This window comes from Macrobrachium nipponense, chromosome 43, assembly GCF_015104395.2.
Source record: "Macrobrachium nipponense isolate FS-2020 chromosome 43, ASM1510439v2, whole genome shotgun sequence".
NCBI lineage: Eukaryota > Metazoa > Arthropoda > Malacostraca > Decapoda > Palaemonidae > Macrobrachium > Macrobrachium nipponense.
The window spans coordinates 52863955-52881633 of NC_061104.1; the positions used below are offsets into that span (position 1 = coordinate 52863955).

At 39.3% G+C, this 17679-nt stretch overlaps 1 protein-coding gene across 1 annotated transcript in view; it reads left to right on the forward strand.

The window, feature by feature from the left end:
* The window catches only part of LOC135213741 (ras-related protein Rab-33B-like), a 60763-nt gene extending 45458 nt beyond the window's left edge, over positions 1 to 15305 (forward strand). Inside the window, exons 5-6 of the mRNA XM_064247869.1 lie at positions 6495 to 6614; positions 15228 to 15305. Of these exons, the coding sequence (XP_064103939.1) occupies positions 6495 to 6614; positions 15228 to 15296 (189 nt within the window). The 3' untranslated portion in view covers positions 15297 to 15305. The remainder of the gene's footprint in view (positions 1 to 6494; positions 6615 to 15227) is intronic.
* Positions 15306 to 17679: the final 2374 nt, after the last annotated feature.

Consider the following 17679-nt stretch of genomic DNA (forward strand, 5'->3'; position numbering starts at 1 on the left):
CTGCAAGGAGAGCTTCCTCTCTTGCAGTGTACCAATCCAAGTGGGCTGTTTTCAGAAGTTGGTGCAGAAAGAAGGGCATTTCCTTCACCTCAACCTCTGTGAGCCAGATAGCGGACTTCCTCCTTTACTTGAGGAAGGAAGTAAAATTGGCGGTGCCGACGATAAAGGGCTACAGAAGTGTGCTGTCGGTAGTCTTTCGGATTTGGCCAATAACAGAGACCTTCATGATCTCCTAAGGTCTTTTGAGACTACGAAGGTACCTCAACCGAAAGTACCATCTTGGAACTTAGACGTAGTTCTTAAGTTCCTTATGTCCAGTCATTTCGAACCGCTTCACACGGCTTCGCTTAGAAACCTGACTAGAAAAACGGTTTTCCTAACTGCTCTGGCGACGGCGAAGAGGGTTAGCGAGATCCAGGCTATAAGCAAGCATATTGGGTTTAAGACATTAGAGATTAAGAGTTTGACGGAAATCGTGGGTCGAGAACCAGAGAGAGTCCTGTGCCCTGTCAGGGCTCTCAAATTCTACTTAGAAAAGACTAAGAACTGTAGAGGACCTTCTGATAACTTGTGGTGCTATGTCAAGAAGCCAGATCTTCCTATGTCTAAGAACGCGCTAGCGTTCTTCTTGAGAGACACCATTAAAGAAGCTCATTCCCTGTCCAGTAATAGTGATATGAAGCTTTTAAAAGTGAACGCCCATGAAGTGAGGGCTATTTCTACCTCGGTAGCCTTTCACAAAAATATGGCACTCAGTGACATTTTGAGTGCCACCTTTTGGCGGAGCAACTCGGTGTTCGCTTCGCACTACCTGTGGGAGGTGAAAGCAACATACGAACATTGCTATTCGCTTGGACCATACGTCACCGCAGACACTGTTTTGGGGGCAGGAGGTAGCACTCATCCTATCCTTTAGTGGTTAGGTGAGTTTTTAATGTTGTGTGTTTTTGGTTGTGGGGTCGACCGCCTGAGGCGGATCTTCCTTCCTTTAGCCTAGTTTAGTGGGACTAACCTTTGGTAGACTAGGCCAGGTGGTGTTTTTATTGCTTCGTTGCCCTCATTGTATGGTCAAATGGTCTAGTCACGTCGTGGTCACGCCCCCGATGACAGATCATCTAGAGCGCACCAGCTACACAGGTCACTACCTTGCTGGCAACTCTAGTAAAGCAGAAGCAGACTTGGGTGACAGTAATCACGAAGTCAGCTATGCTAACAGGTAAGGAACCAAGATATCAATCATCTGCATGCATATGTTTCCTAAATTTCTGTTCTGTCTCTTCCTACCTCCAAAGGTGGGATTCAGCTATATATATATCTGACAGGTAAGTTTCATGAACAAAATTATATTGTAATGATACAATAAAGTTTGTTCATACTTACCTGGCAGATATATATAATCAAAGTACCCACCCACCTCCCCTCAGGAGACAGGTGTGAAATAAAAATATGAATAGAAAATGGGAATGGTTCCTGATACCCGCCTCCCAGCGGCGGGAATGGGTACTAACCACCTGACTCCCACTACGTGTGTCATAAGTTTTTTAAATTCTGTCGGACTTCGGAAGAATACAGCTATATATATATCTGCCAGGTAAGTATGAACAAACTTTATTGTATCATTACAATATCATATTAGTGTATGAACATGGTAACAAGAAATATTACAGTACGTAAAATGTGGAAGCTTACCTTTCGAGTGAGGCTATCTCCGAAAGGGGTGGCAGAGGAGGAGGACAAACGGCAGATACGTACACTTAACTTTATAAAACACATAAAAAATGTCAGAAAAACAAACTAAACTTTACAAAACACATTAACAAAACTGTAGCACTTAACTTTACAAAAAACTTAAAATAAAATTTATTTTGTCTTTTTTTGATTTTTACATTTCTTTTTACTTTTTTATACTTTACGTAATTTCAATTTCTTCACCACCGAATGGATGCCAGTCCGTTTACGGAATTTTTTGAACCACCCATGAGAAGCCTTGAACTCTGGGGTTGCCGTTGATGTCCCCTCTCCGTTGTCGTTTTCGGCTTGGGCAATCAAATTGCCGAAAATAGCACTGGCCTTCTGGCAGATTGCCGTCTCGGTTATCGTATCACCATCGATTTCTTTGTCCTCAATCCATACAAGAAGCAGCCTTTCCATTTCATTATGCACATGGCTCCTCTTGTTGGACAAAATAGTCACGCCCTTGGAAGGTGTAGCTGCTTTGATGGCTTCGTTCTGCTTAAGGATGGTGCCTATCGTCAACGGATTTCGGCCGTATTCCTTAGCGATCACATGAACCGCAAGCCAGTTCTTCATACTTTTTTATTCAATTTTTTTCTCCATAGAAAGCATTCTCTTCTTTCTGTGAACTTCAGCAACTTTCTTGGGACCCATGACTATACTGTACGTAATTAAGTTATGTAGTACGTATACTAATTAGGTTCTCACACAACACAATAAAGTAGCACAACGAAATCACTAACAAATTTACGTTACTAAATGAAATCGTTGGACCGAAAGAATGCCGCATGCGTACGATAAAGAATCTGGTACGAGGTGGCCGGGGTAGGGACGCCACCACGTACGTACGTATAAGATGCATGCTGGGAGGGATGCTGTCCAATAGGAGAGAAGGATCTCATGGCGGTGGCTAGCATCAGGAATCAATGGGAGAGCAGGAGGATGGTGGCGAATCTCGGACTTTCAGAAACCTTTCGTATCTTGAAAACTTTTCGTATGTAGAGCCATTAAATCTTTCGCATTGGCTTTCGTATCTCTAGTTTTTTGTAAGTTGAGCCTTTCGTATCTCGAGGTACCACTGTACAGGCAGTCCCTGGGTTACGACGGGGGTTCCATTCTTGAGACGCGTCGTAAGCCGAAAATTGTCGTAAGCCGGAACACGTAAAAAATCCTAAGAAAACCTTACTTTTAATGCTTTGGATGCATTGAAAACTAAGTAAACTCCATTCTTATTGCATTTTTCATAAAAAAACCTTCAAATATTGATTATTTTGCATTTTTGGTGTCATATTTCATCTGCCAGATCAGCGTTGTAGGCGTTGTAACCCTGGAAATAATGTCTGATGAATATAATTGAAAAGCGCCTTAACCTCGGAACGTCGTAAGCCGAACTTGTCGTAACCCGGGAACTGCCTGAAGTGGCATTTATCACCAAAGAAGAGGTTTTCATTTCTCTCCTGTTTCAGTTTAGATGCTGGTGCTCGAGGGTTACTGTAGTGCAGGCAACTCGGCCTCTGGAGTCAAGTGAAGGGATAGATTACGTACTTCTTTCTCATGGAGAGTTTGATTGTTTTAGTACAGGTACAGTTATCGGTGGCCTCGGTTATCAGTGATCTGCTTTTACGGTGCTTGTCTTGCGCCGAAATGTTCTGAGTTCTGGTTATGGATGCGGATCATAGACCATTGGCACTGATCGAAAATCACAGATTTTCGGTTATCAGCGATTTTCGCTTATCATCAAGCCGTGGGAATGGAACCCTTGCTGATAACCGGGGACTGTTTCTCCTCAGTCAAGGGTTAACTATTAATGAGGAACCTCTTTGTCTTGCCATCACAGAGACCTAAGGTCTCTGGATGGCATTTGACTCTCATTTAGGGTTATTGTCTTGTGCTTTGCCCACATCCTTGAGAAAATCATGAGAGAGATATGTCTCGTTAGACTCCTTATCGTCTTTCTGTTTACTGTCCAGTACAACAGGAGTTTGAAGGTCTTCTGCTCCATTGCATCTGACCCATGGGCCACTGTGTTGACTCAAAAGGACTTTTTCAGACAAACAACAGTTTTTGTCTTCTCTCTACATTTTTTTCTAATTTATAGGTGTTCAAAAGACATTGTTCACCCTGAATTGAAAATAAATGAAGGAAGACTTTGCATGTCACCCTTCCAAGGTAACGAGAGGAGTTCCTCCTTGACCCAGCCTTCAGTGCCAGTGACACAAGGGCAGTTCCTCAGGCAGTACAATCCCCTTATCCTCATAGCCAAAAGACTATCCAGCTTTCTTTGCAAGCATAGGCTTTCTCACTACACAGCAATGGAAATAGATGGATAACTCTTTCAGTCCTCTGTGACGTTCCAGGAATTGAAGCCGTCTTCGCTGGTTGGGACTTTTTTTCTGGTCATAATCGTGAGTTACCTCTCTCCGATTCAGTTGTGAAAAATGTAGGTCCACAGTTGGCCTGGTATTGCACGCATATAGGTATTATTTCTCCTCAGTTGAGATTCAACTATTGATGAGAAACTTCTCTGTCTTGCCATGACAAGGACCTCAGGTCTAGATGGCATTTGACTCCCATTTTGGATTTACTGTACACACCCTTGAGAGAATCACTAGACAGATTTGTTTCTCAAGACCACATCTGGTCTCTCTCTGGCATCGGCAAAGAGGTTAGAGAATTTGCATGGATAGTCTTTATATCACTCTTCAAAAGGCGGGCATCGAGTCTCGACTCAGTCTTAGATATTGTAATGAACTCTGAATCATTCGGCACCTGTTGCCAGGTTCGAGTCCATGATCCCCTGTGCCTTGGACTTTGTAATCAATGAACCAGATCAATCATTACTTTGTCCTGTTAGCATGTTGCTGTACTTGATATGGATGTCGATAACCTTTTACTAGTACGTAATCGCCAAGGGAGAAGTGTCTAAGGACATGTCTTTCTCCTGGTTTTGTGAGAAGAACGGAAGGAGGTTCTCTGCAGCTGGTGACATCACTTGTACGTTTTCTCTGAGAACGCATGGTATCAATGGCTTAGTCCTTTCCTTGCATTCCAAATTATATATCAGACTGGAAGATTGATGTGGTCTCATCAGGATCACATTTGTCTTCCTACCTCTGGTCTTTGCCCAGAAGTCCATGGAACCATTTTTTCCTTGGACATGTGTCAGCTGCTCAACAAGTTGTGTTTTCTTACCTGGCTCTTTTACGAAGACAAGTTGCATCTCACCTAAGATGTGTGGCTCTAGAGGTGAGAAGGATTTGAGACTGGCCTTTCTTCCTCCTCCTTGCTCATTCTTCTACTTTCTTCCTTTAGGCTGAGAATAGGACTTAAACCTACACTTGCCAGACTGGCGTCTGATGCGGTAAGTCTACACATCAAACTTCCTTTCTATTTTTCTTGTTAGAATCATAGAAGCAATCCTGCTCCTTCCTCTAGCAAGGGGAGGAAGGAGAGACTGACAGTAAGGCAAAACCTTCTTGGATCTTTGCCTTAATGCCTCCAAACTTTTAATATTCTTCCCAGCCTTTTTCGTATGAGTTACGATTCTTCACTCATACGAAAAGGCCCAGAAATCTGGTTCTTGATCCTGCAGTTCTTATACTTCAATCAAATTGTCCAAGGTGGGGCACTCTTTGCTCATTTGACCAGTAGCAGCAGCCCAGCACCTAACTCCAGTCAGTTCAAGAGCCTCGGATTCCTCCCTACAACCAGTGAGTCTTCTTTTTGTAAAGGATTAAGGGTTTGTATACTATGTAGAAACAAATCACAAATTTTAAAAGCAAATTTTATTTTTCCTAACTACAAACCTGAGGTCCTTTACACTAATGCCCACCTCAAACCACCCCTCGATCTGAAACCTAACCACATTGTTGAAGAGTTTATAACAACCTTGCTTCAGCTTTGCCATAATCAGTTGCTTTTGTAAATTACCTTAGGTTTGTGTAGTTAGGAAAAATACAGTTTACTTTTAAAAATTTTGATTTTTCATCCTAAAACACAACATGTATACTGTACACACAGTACAGTGTGTATAGAATAGGTGTGTAAAACAAAATTTGTTTGTATTTCCAAATGTTTGTAAGTAGGGTGGTGTCTGTACTTGGCATAGTTCATACAGCCATGTTATACACAGCTGCAAGAGTTATAGTATAGCAAACTAGTCATAGAGTTGATCACCATTGGATTACAGAGGCATAAAACAACTAGAAAAGTTCAGGTGTCAGTTTCCTTTCCTAAATATTTTAAAATTCAAGACAACTTGTCATTTTTACATAAACATACAAAACATATTTTACACCTATCTTTCATGTCCGTTAGTTCATACAGGTCTTCAGACCACAGGCAGTTTTCAAGAAGTGAGTTAAATTTAAGAGGAAAGATTGGCTTCCCTTAGCAAGAAGGCCTTACTTCTTGTTAGGTACTGCTCCAGTGGCATTAATCCGATTTTTCGTAAAAGTGTGTTTTGGTATACTATGTATATACGTCAAAGAAAGATACTTTGTCTCTGAAACAGGAAGTATCTAAAAATTTGTATATGTAAACTATTATGCTAAAGAGATTCTCATGATCACAACTTCATGTAGCACATAGCACCATTGTTTTACTATTTAGATTAACCAGCAAATGATGGATAAAACTTTTTTTCTTCATAATTGCCAAACTTCAAATAAGAAAATCATAAATTATAGTTTAGAAATGCCATTTAGTACAGAACAATGGATAATTAAATTACAGGAATGTTTTCATCAAAATTGTTTCAGCTCCAATTATGGGACACTGCGGGGCAAGAGAGATTTCGGAGATCAATGGTACAACACTATTACCGCAATGTCCATGCCGTTGTCTTTGTGTACGATGTCACAAGAATGTCATCATTTCAGGTTAGATTCCAAATTGTTAATGCTCCTTTACATCATTGTAATGGTCTATGGCCATACTTTATTATATTTATATGCTTTATTGTGTAAGACTTAACAATCCAAAATACAAACTAGTACTCATGGTACAAATGCATTTCTGGTGTTAATATCTGCTCTACTTAGGAAAAACTGGTATCGTTTCAGCTTGCTGTGAAAACTTTGTTTTGTCTTGATTTTTATGTTACAGCTTTATTTCTCACATATTCAGTCATTCCACTTTAAAGCTGTGTAATATAGTTTAGTACTCAAGTTTAGGACCCCCAAAAGTGTTCACTCCATAGTCACAAGTCTTTAGTCTATGAATTAAGTGTAGGTTCTCTGCTGACTGATCCTGTGGCAGTTGTTTCCACATTCTTGGTAGTATTTAGTTGTTGATATTTGTCTCACAATGACTAATCAAGGTTTAAGTGGCTTTCTTTTATAAACTGGTTGTAATTTCAGTGCAAGCCCTGTATCATATTTATATGCTTATACAGTAGTACCTCGAGATACGAAAGGCTCAACTTACGAAAAATCCAAGTTACGAAAGCCAATACGAAAAATTTTACTGCTCTACATACGAAAAGTTTTCAAGATACGAAAGGTTGTTGCTATAAAGTCCGAGATTAGCCCGGACCACCGAGAACAATTTTGAAAACTCCCTTGCGCCGCCAACTGAGTAAACTCGCCACCATCCTCCTCCCGCTCTCCCATTGGTTCCTGATGCTAGTCACCCCATAAGGTCCTGCTCTCCTATTGGTCAGCATCTACCCTTGTGCTTTAAGTATTCTATTGGTAAAAGGTTTGCTGTAAATTGAAACTTATTCATGCAATACATTTAATAAAAAAAAACATTAGGTAAAGATAGAATAAAGAATAGAAATGAATGGTTATTATACTGTTTGGTAGTTTCAGTAGTTGAAGAGAGATAATGAAAATTTATGGCTTACTGTGTAAAAGTGATTGCTTGGCGATCGTTCGATACTCATAAGTGCTGGATGTAAACATACGTTTGGAAGCTTTTTTTTTGTTTGTTTATTATAGTTAATGGTTACTTAATAATTATTTGAAATGAGTACATGCAATACATTTAATAAAAAAATTTGAATTAGATATCATAAAATATAAAATAAATCAGACTACCAACAAATACGCATTTTTTAGAATTCTTCTTCTGTTTTATTATTACGTTACATATACGTATTACATATGTTTCATTATAGCTGTCAGTAACTCGGTATCTCCGTTAGGTAAAGATAGAATAAAGAATAGAAATGAATGGTTATTATACTGTTTGGTGGTTTCATTAGTTGAAGAGAGATACTAATGACAATTTATGGCTTACTGTGTGCTAGGAAAAATGATTGCTTGGCGCTCATTCCATACTCGTAAGATGGGTAAGATCTGAATGTAAACAATCGATTGGAAGGTTTGTTTTTTGTTTGTTTGTGTATTATAGTTAATGATTAATTAATAATTATTTGAAATGAGTACATACTGATTATTTATACATTTTAATGGCATTATTTCTAAGTTTTAGCTCTTAGGTTCGATGTCAGAACCATAGACTAGGCTACAGTAGCAACCGCTAACATAGGCTAGGCTTATTGCTAAGGGACATATGCCAAAGTCCTAATATATGCAGTAAAAATGGGGTTGAACATTATATGCAGTTGAATAATACTCAAGTATGTACAGTATTTTGTCTTTTTGGAGTCATATTTCTCCGTCGTAACCTAGAACATGTGTTTTAGGCCTGGGAAATATAATTTACTGGGGTGTTTTTGGAGGGCTTGGAACGGATTAGCCATTTTACATGTTAAATGTGTTCCAAGATACGAAAAACTCTTGATACGAAGGCCGTCTCTGAACGGATTAATTTCGTATCTCGAGGTACCACTGTACTGTATTCATGTCTTTAACATTCCTATGTCTGGGTGAACTATTCATTAGTGGTACCAATAATCTGAGGTTCACCAGTTTGTTGTTTGTTAGATGGAAGAAAGTTTTCTCTCCACTCAGCACCTTTTGGATCACTGAGGCTCACTTTACCATTGCCCCCATAGGGAAAGAGTGCTGTCAGTGCACTTCATGTGCTGCTATGTAGGCATTACATAAGGTTCTTGGCAGCTTCCCTTCGGCCCCTAGCTGCAACCTAACCTTTTACTGTATGTGCCTCCATTCATATTCTCTTTCTTCCATCTGATTCTCCACCCACTGTAACAATTGTTTCATAGTGCAACTGCAAGATTTTTCATAAGTTACACCTTTCAAAACTTCTTACTGTCAATTTCCCTTTCATCGCTGAATGACCTCATAGGTCCCACCGTTTGGCTACTGGCCCAAATTTTATGTTCCAGTATAGACTATACCATTGCTGATTATTATTTCATTTCAACTTTTCCCATTACATACTCATCATGTATGTTAGCCCTTTTTCACATCAGTGCACTCAGTATAGTTGATTGATGTGCACTCAGTAGCTGATGAGTCATGTTTGAGTTTTTAACATTTGCTCTCCAGTCACCTGGATATTTTTTTTGGCTGAGCTGCAGTTCAGTGAGTAATTATCCCTTCATTGAGCCCGAGAATTTAGTTCTGATGCAGTGTTTGCTTTATTCTTATACCCAATACGTGTTTTTCATTATCACATTTTTTAGGGGATATTTGGTATAGTATTTCCAGTCATTTTTTGGGGCGTACACTGATTCTGTATTTTTGTAATATATTGTTTTTGGTTTTGTATTTTCCTATCAGTTGTCTGTTACTGCCCCTAATTGTACCCAAGTTTATGTCTGGTTTCATTTATGCAATGATTCATACTCTCTGAGGCTATTGTAGGAGTAATAGTGATTTGCTACAATACAGTATTTTTGTTTCGTATGCCAGTGGCTTTTCTACACCTTGGCTGTTGTGCTGCCTTGCTAGTACTACTGTGATTTTGTGTTTTATTTTCTGTGTCACTCATTGTGTCTCGGCGTACTTATTAAATCGGACTTATGTCATCTTCTGGCAGAAACCTCACCCTTGCAGCAGCAAGTTATGTTCACCATGTCATACCTTGGTTGGTTTCCTAACATTCCATTATAAGTGTATTGTATTTCTTTTTCCAAGCCAAAAGACAGTTACCTAATACAAGCACCTTGCTTGACATGCCATAAGTTTTCAGCATTAACCTTTATAAGCCTCTAGCTATCAGAGACTTGGTTTCTTATTCCTTACAGTCTCAAAGTACTCTGCTTGGTCTCTCAGCATCTTGGTTGCAATGATTAATGGGATTTGGGAAACAAATCCATGTTAGTTATGGGTGCATACGCACATGTAAAAATAAATATCTTCGGAGAGCTTTCAGGACTCCGCTCGTTTCCTCTCTTCGGTTGAAAATGGGAGTCAAACATACTCCCGAAAGCTCTCTGTAGATATTTATTTTCAAGTATATGTACTGATACATAAACTGATTTGTTTCTCAGTTTCAAGACTCGTTACTATGGATATTTTTAATTAATGGGATTATGATGAGAGAATTTACTTTTTCATAATAGGAAAGTTTCTTCATGCAAACCAGGTGATCATGGATGCCCTCATCTTAGCCCCAACTGACTCACTGCCTCATATACAGCTTACACAAAAAGTAAGGGTATTTGAAGAGGTATACATGTGGCTCTAGATGCCATGTGTGAGGAGACTGCGTTCTTGTGAAAAGACATGATCTTTGTAATATTATGGAGCATAATTTTTCTTTGCCCTGTTACTTAATGCAATATGTTTTCAGTAGTATAGATTAGTCCCAAAAAACTATTTCTTTCCATAATGAGACACGTAGTCTTTGTAAAATTGTATACGTACTATAGTACTAATGTTGTACACAGCATATTCAAAGAAAGTAGACAGAGTTTTTGAAATACTGAAATAAGAAGAGAGAGTGTATTTCAATGGTAGACATTACTGGATAGGGAAAGAAAGCCCTTTCACTCTCCTGCTGTTATATATTTATTCCTTCATTTAGCCTTTGTGGCTCTCCAAAAGAACTATTGTTTTTTTTTATTCTCATTTTTATTTATTGTATTATTTAATTGGTGGTATGGTGTTTTTTGTATAAATTTTTGTCCTCTGTGGTTGCTGTTCAGTTAGCAATCATCCAAGAGAATAATTGTAGCATCACACACATCAGTATTGATGTACAGTACTTGGATTTTTCTTTATTCTAAGTACATATCACAGTTACATCACTTTTAAGTCAGTTGTGGTTTATGCTTATGAATTGCTATTTGTAAGGATGTTGTTTTGTTTTGTCACATGGTATGTGAATGACTTGCTCAATCAGCATTCTTCAAGTTGATTACTGCATTCTTATTACTGTACACTGGTTGGTTGTGCTTCATTATTGTCCTTGCCTGTATGTACTTGTGTGTGTGTGTGGTGGTGATGTTTGGTAAATATCTTAATGGGCCTAATTTCCTTTAAGTTTCTGCATTTATTTTGCTGCTCGGTGTTTGTTAGTCGGTTCCAACAATTTAGCATTAAATAGCAACCTTAATAAGTACGGTATATTTTTTTAAAATTCCAATATTCATTTTTATGTGGAACTGATGCTTTAAACCTTTGTTAGTGGTGACACCTCACTTGGAAGGGACATTTTGTGTTCTATAGGAAGGCGAGTGGGACATTTCAGTTGAGTTACTATATGTATAGTATATTAAGCTTGTCTGCTAAGTGGAAAAAGAGAAAAAAAGTTATCTAGGAAAAGGATAAAGTTATTAAACTCTATGAGTAAAGTCATCAGTCCCCAGTAACAGACACATTTGGAATGACCATTTTCCATTAAATGAGGGACTTGGGAACCCAGACATCCAAACAGCAATCTGGATTCTTCTGTCTTTTTTTTTAGCATATTTGGAAAGTGAGTTGATGCTAAGATTAAAGACTAGATCCCTTCCTTAGACACACATTAGGACTGCATTAATTGTTTTTGATAGCTAGCTTTCAAAACTTACTAATTGGGCTCATTCTCCAGTGAGACAGAGGCATTGTAAAGGAGCTCGGAAATTAGTCACCATTAGCTGCTTCTTTCCCACTGTTATCCTTACGTTAAGGGGTCAGATTGCCTGATGCGCCTTCTCCACTGCCTTCTATTAAAGGCATCATCCTCCACCAAACCTCTTCTCTCCATATCTTCCTTCACTTTATCTCACCATCTAATTCTCTGTCTCCCTCTCGATCTTCTTCCTCTAACAGGTTCCTCCCAAGCCCTCTCCACTCTCTCTTCGTCATCCATCCTCAAGACGTGCCCATACCATCTCAATCATGACACTCTTACCACCTCTGTAATCTTTAATAAGCATGCCCTTCTTCTTATTTCATCACTTTACAATCTCACAGGCAGGAATATTCCCATAATCTACCTCAGCATTCTCATCTCTGTTCTCTCTAGCTTTACTTCCTCTTTTCTTCTTAGAGCCCATGTTTCTGATCTATACATTAATACTTGTCTTATCACTGACTTTTAGCTTGATTGGCCTTTTCTTCTCACATCCTATGCCAGCTACCTCTCTCCACTTCCCCCATGCAGCTTATCTTAAGTATTTAAACTTTCCACCTGTTTTATAATTGAGCCTCTTCTTTCTTGTATCAGCAGTCTCTGGTTATTGCCGGAGGTTCTGTTCTGACGGGCTTGAAGACAAGCAAAAATCATCATTAACCGAAATTTGGCGATTTATGGGGCTTATGGCACTAGACAAACACTATAGAACTGGATCTCCATTAACAAAGTCTGCCAATAACCAGGGACTGCCTTATTACAATTCTGTCTCTATCTTCCCTATTGCTTTACAGTGGTCCCCCCGTATTCGCGGGGGATGCGTACCAGACCCCTCCGTGAATAGTTAGAATCCGCGAATGTTTGGAACCCCTATAAAAATGCTAAAAACAGCCTATTTTGTTAGTTACAACTCAAGTAAAACCCACTAAAATTTTCCTACATGGTTTTTTTATAGTTTTATCACAAAAAGTGCATTTTATGATGAAAATTCATCAAAAAAACAGGAATTTGTGGATATTTATCATAGAAAAAAAAATACCGCGAATGCTTGTGAATTTTCCGCGAATAATGCAGGGAAACGTTCCCGAGAGAAATCCGCGAATGTGTGAGTCCGCGAATCTGGAGAACGCGAATATGGAGGGTCCACTGTATTCACATTCACCTTTCAGCCACCCCTCTCTAAAGACTCCTGCCACTCTCTAATCCATCTCTGTAAGTCCTCTACATTTTCAGCAGCAACTACCAGATCATTGGTGTACAACAACTTCCACAGCTCTTTATTCCTGATCTCTTCACTCGACACATCCATGACCAGCACAACCAAAAATGGGCCTAACGTTGACCTGTGTGTAATCCAACACTAACTTCAAACTTTTGTGTCCCCCACTGCTGTTATTACTTTTGTGCTTGTTCTTTGATATATCATCTGAACCAGCTTAACCAACTTTTCTGGGACTTTTCTCTTCGTGAAACACCAGAACAGCACTTCTCTTGGGATTCTATTGTATTTTTTCTCAAGGTCTATAAATGCACAATAGAGCTGGCAGAAGCAGATGTTGCGGGTGGGGGGGGCACCACTTTTACGGACTCTGAGATCTCAGAGACAATGTTACGGTGTCAAAATATCCTGGCCAAGGGTCGACACAATGTTACGGCCTCTGAGAGAGGTCCGCTACAGGTTCGATGTGAAATAATAAAGAAAAAATTTCAACACAACCAAACATGACTGGGGATACGACAATATAGAAAGAAACACTAACATAACAAAGGTTTATTTACAAGCTTACTAACATAGGGAAATGCAGAATGGTATCTCCTATTTACATAAAAAGATAGAATCTTACACTGCATGAACTGGGGGAACAGTGAGGCAATTCAAATACTTGCGGAGCGTTGATTGCAGACGTCCTCTTGACTCCGTATTGCGGAAAATAGTCTACTTGTAAGGCAGGAACTCCCCAACTCCTCTAGCGGGACCTTTTCTTCTCTGAAGTCTGGTCGACGTCGAGATAACATGAGATAATTCGTCCACTCCTGAAGACTACTAGACCAGTATCCAACCAACTCTCGAGCAACTTTTTTTTCCTGATCCTTCGTCGGCGATCCTTTTTCTCTTATCTCTCTCGGAAGGTCTCTGCAGCTGCTGATCTCTCACTGATAATCTGATCTGTGGCTCTTACTGAGGATATCTCTCTGTGACTAACTGGAAATCTCTCTCTTACAATCTCTCTCTCCAAAGTTCGTTTGTCGTATTTATACGGCACTCTGGGGGCGGAGCCTACGGCGAGCGTCACAGACTCCCGAGTTTACTAGGACTCCCTAGATGAATCTAGACGAGGTATTGCATCAGAAAACGCGCATTTCTCGTGTCACATTGGCACGTTTTTTGCGCTCCACAACACGCCCGACGATTCCAGAAACAGCCGCAGAAAAAGGCGCCTCCTCCAACACGGGCGCGAAAACCTCCTTACTGCCGAACTTCTCGAAAATGCGTTCTCCTTTCCTTTATCTTCCTTTGCTATGAAGCAATTACCATCACAACCACGTACTCCCCATGGATATAAATAATAGAACATTGTTTTCTTTTGGTAAATCACTATTCCTCTTCTCTTTACCTTTCCTCTGCACCCTGTGCATGCCTTACTTTCCAGTCCTTAAATGCTTTTGATTATCATTTGTTTCTTGCACCTCTCATTCCACCACTTTTCTCCTCTTGACACTCCATATCTGTTTGTCCTTCCCACCTGTCCCTCTGCTTCCCCCACACATATTTCTCTCATGTCTGCCCAGATATTTTCCATTCTGTTACCCTGTCCAAATTTTACGTTACCCTTTTCTCCTTGAAGGTCCCAAATCTTAATTCTAGATCTCCTCTTTCTCTTTTTGGGTTTCCTACCTCTCATATTAAAATCCATCACCACCTACATATGCTTCTCCCAAGATCACTTTGGAGTTCATCACATGGCTTTTGTGGCGGCTCCTCTAACCAGGATGTACTAATCTGACTGTGTGCACCTCCACTTTCATAAGTAATCAAGTACTTATCCAACTTCTGAAACTATGCTCCAGTTAATTATTTGAGATTTATATATGAAATGATAAGCTTATATTGAATATAAGGAAATTTCTTTTTGGTAATTTTTTTTTTGTTTTTTTATTACAGATCCAAGCCTGTTATTTTTCTCAGTTCCTTTCTCCCCTCTGGTCATTTTTCTCATATGTTTAGGTCTCAGAGTTAAATATGGAAGTACAGTACTTGCATAATGTAGCTTACCCTTCCAGGGAAGATTTCTTCCTTTTTCATAACTGGTTCTTTTTGTGTAACGTTGCATCTACTCTTATGGAACATGGATAATGGTATATTGGTATAAAGGAGACAGGTATCTAGGAATCTTGTAATTTGTGGGAAAATTTTTTCGTTAAGTTTTGTTTATGGAGACCTTGTAGGAGGGTACCACCTACCAACAGTGTCCATTCACCCCCAGATGTGATATTTTTTCCTCTTACACTTCATCCATTCTATACATTTGTCATAATAATTGGTCTTCATTTTACAGTCATTACCCTTGTGGATTGAAGAGTGCAACATGATAGCCTTAGCTATAACATTCCAAGAATCCTGGTAGGAAATAAGTTGTGATTGCAAAGATCAACTGGCTGTGCAACAAATGTGGCCCAGCGATTTGCAGACCAACACATATGCCGGTAAGTTTAATGAATTATTATTATTATTACTATTATTACTATTATTATTATTATTATTATTATTATTATTGTTATTATAATATGTGATGGCTACTTCAGCAGTGTTACACTTGTAGAGGTTCTTCTCTATTTTTTTAATAGCTGCTTTTTTCTGTACTACATTAAACAGGCTAGTAGAGCGCCTATGGAGCGTCGTTATCAATAGTACAGGGTTAAGATCAATGTATTTATTTCAACTTATACAGATAAACTATAATAGCATAGTAGTCATTAAAGTCATTCATGGTCTCTCTCTCTCTCTCTCTCTCTCTCTCTCTCTCTCTCTCTCTCTCTCTCTCTCTCTCTCTCTCTCTCTCATTCATTTTCTTATAGTGAGCTGCCAGACATCCTTCATCCTCTAGGCTGGCAAGCTGAGGGTAGTAGACTGCTTACCCAGACTACTGAGCTGATTCACACCTCTCAAAGGGGTGGCGTGTAAATTTAGTAGTATAGTAGTAGTAGTAATAATAGTAGACTGTATGATTAACATTCAAATGCAGAAAAAAAGAAAGGATTTTAACTAACTAAACAAGCTTCCAATCTTCCAAAGCAAATTTGTGAAAAAAAAAGTATTGGAAAGAGACAAAATTACATATGGATAAAGATAGACAAACCAACAGAAGATGAATATGTATACAGTATATAAATGGTCACTGAAGTAGTTTGAAGGATGCTGTAAAGTCTAATTCAGTGATTTACTTCGAATACCGAAAATCCACGATATATTGGAACCCCCCCATGTAAAAGCTTGTACCTACTGTGTGATTGGCTCCTTTCAGCCAATAGCTGTTGTCATGGAGAGAGAGATAGAGAGAGGGGTGGTGAACTGAGTACATACCTTAAACTAAAATGCTTTTAACTGCATATTTTAATAATTCAAGCAAAAATATACCAGTCATCTTACAACGTTACCAGTTCCTCGTTAGACGAGTGGTTTCTGCTCGCCTACCAATCCGGTGGTCCGAAGTTTGAATCTCGACTCTGCCAATGCGGAATCAGAGGAATATATCTCTGTTGATAGAAATTCATTTCTCGATATAGGTTCAAATCCCACAATAGTCTGTAGGTCCCATTGCTAGATAACCAGTTGGTTCCTAGCCACATAAAAAAATTTAAGATCCTTTGGGCCAACCCTGGGAGAGCTGTTAATCAGCTTAGTGGTCTGGTAAAACTAAAATATACCTAAAAAAATATACATATCTACAACATTACTCTTAAAAATATATAGCTCACAACTGTGTGTGAAAACTAATAAAGTTACCAGAGAGAGAGAGAGAGAGAGAGAGAGAGAGAGAGAGAGAGAGAGAGAGAGAGAGAAACTCACATACTAGTGATGGTACATACCAAAGCATCTTGTTACAAGTATTGTCATTGGCTACTTCCAACTTTTTTAGCCAATGGTGTGTCATCATGGAAAGAGACAGAGACAGAGAGAGTTGTGGGATGTACATTTTTTTTTTTCATACAGTACATAATTAGGATGACAGTAGATCAATATTAAGGGATTTTCATTTAACATTTTATTGATTTTGACATTTTGCTGTTTTTGCATTAATATTTGAAAATTAATAGTAATATTTGGAAATAATTAAATAATATACAAAATAAGATATTTGTTACATGTGTATAAAAATTTTCTCTTGTTTCAGTAAGAGAGAGAGAGAGAGAGAGAGAGAGAGAGAGAGAGAGAGAGAGAGAGAGAGAGAGAGAGAGAGAGAGAGAGAGAGAGATCTTATACACTATTGACAGTACATACAAAGCATTTTATACAAGCTTAATTGTCATTGGCTACTCCCACTCCTTCTACTAAAAGTGCGTCGTCATCAGGGTGGGAGGGATGTGGGGGTGGGGGGGGGGGGGTCGGGGGGGGGGGGGGGGGGGGGGGGGACCTGGGGGGGGGGGGGGGACCTTACAGACCTTACATCTTGTTCGGGTTGCCCCAGGTCCCCTCAGTATGAGGCACCTCTAATGTCTACCAGAGAGTTGCTAGTACATCTTCCGGTATATTTTGCATCTTCCAAATCTTGGATGGTCTGGGATGCAGTTTAGATATTTGTCGAGCTTATTCTTAAAACACATCTACGCTCACTCCTGAATATTCCTCAGATGAGCTGGCAACGCATTGAATAGACGCTGCATTATCGATGCTGGTGCGTAGTGGATTAATGGTCCGGTGTGCGTTTCCTTATTTTAATTTTTTCCTGGTATATTTTTGGGCACTATTAATCTACCTCTGCTTGCTCTTTCTGTATATTAGTTTTCCAT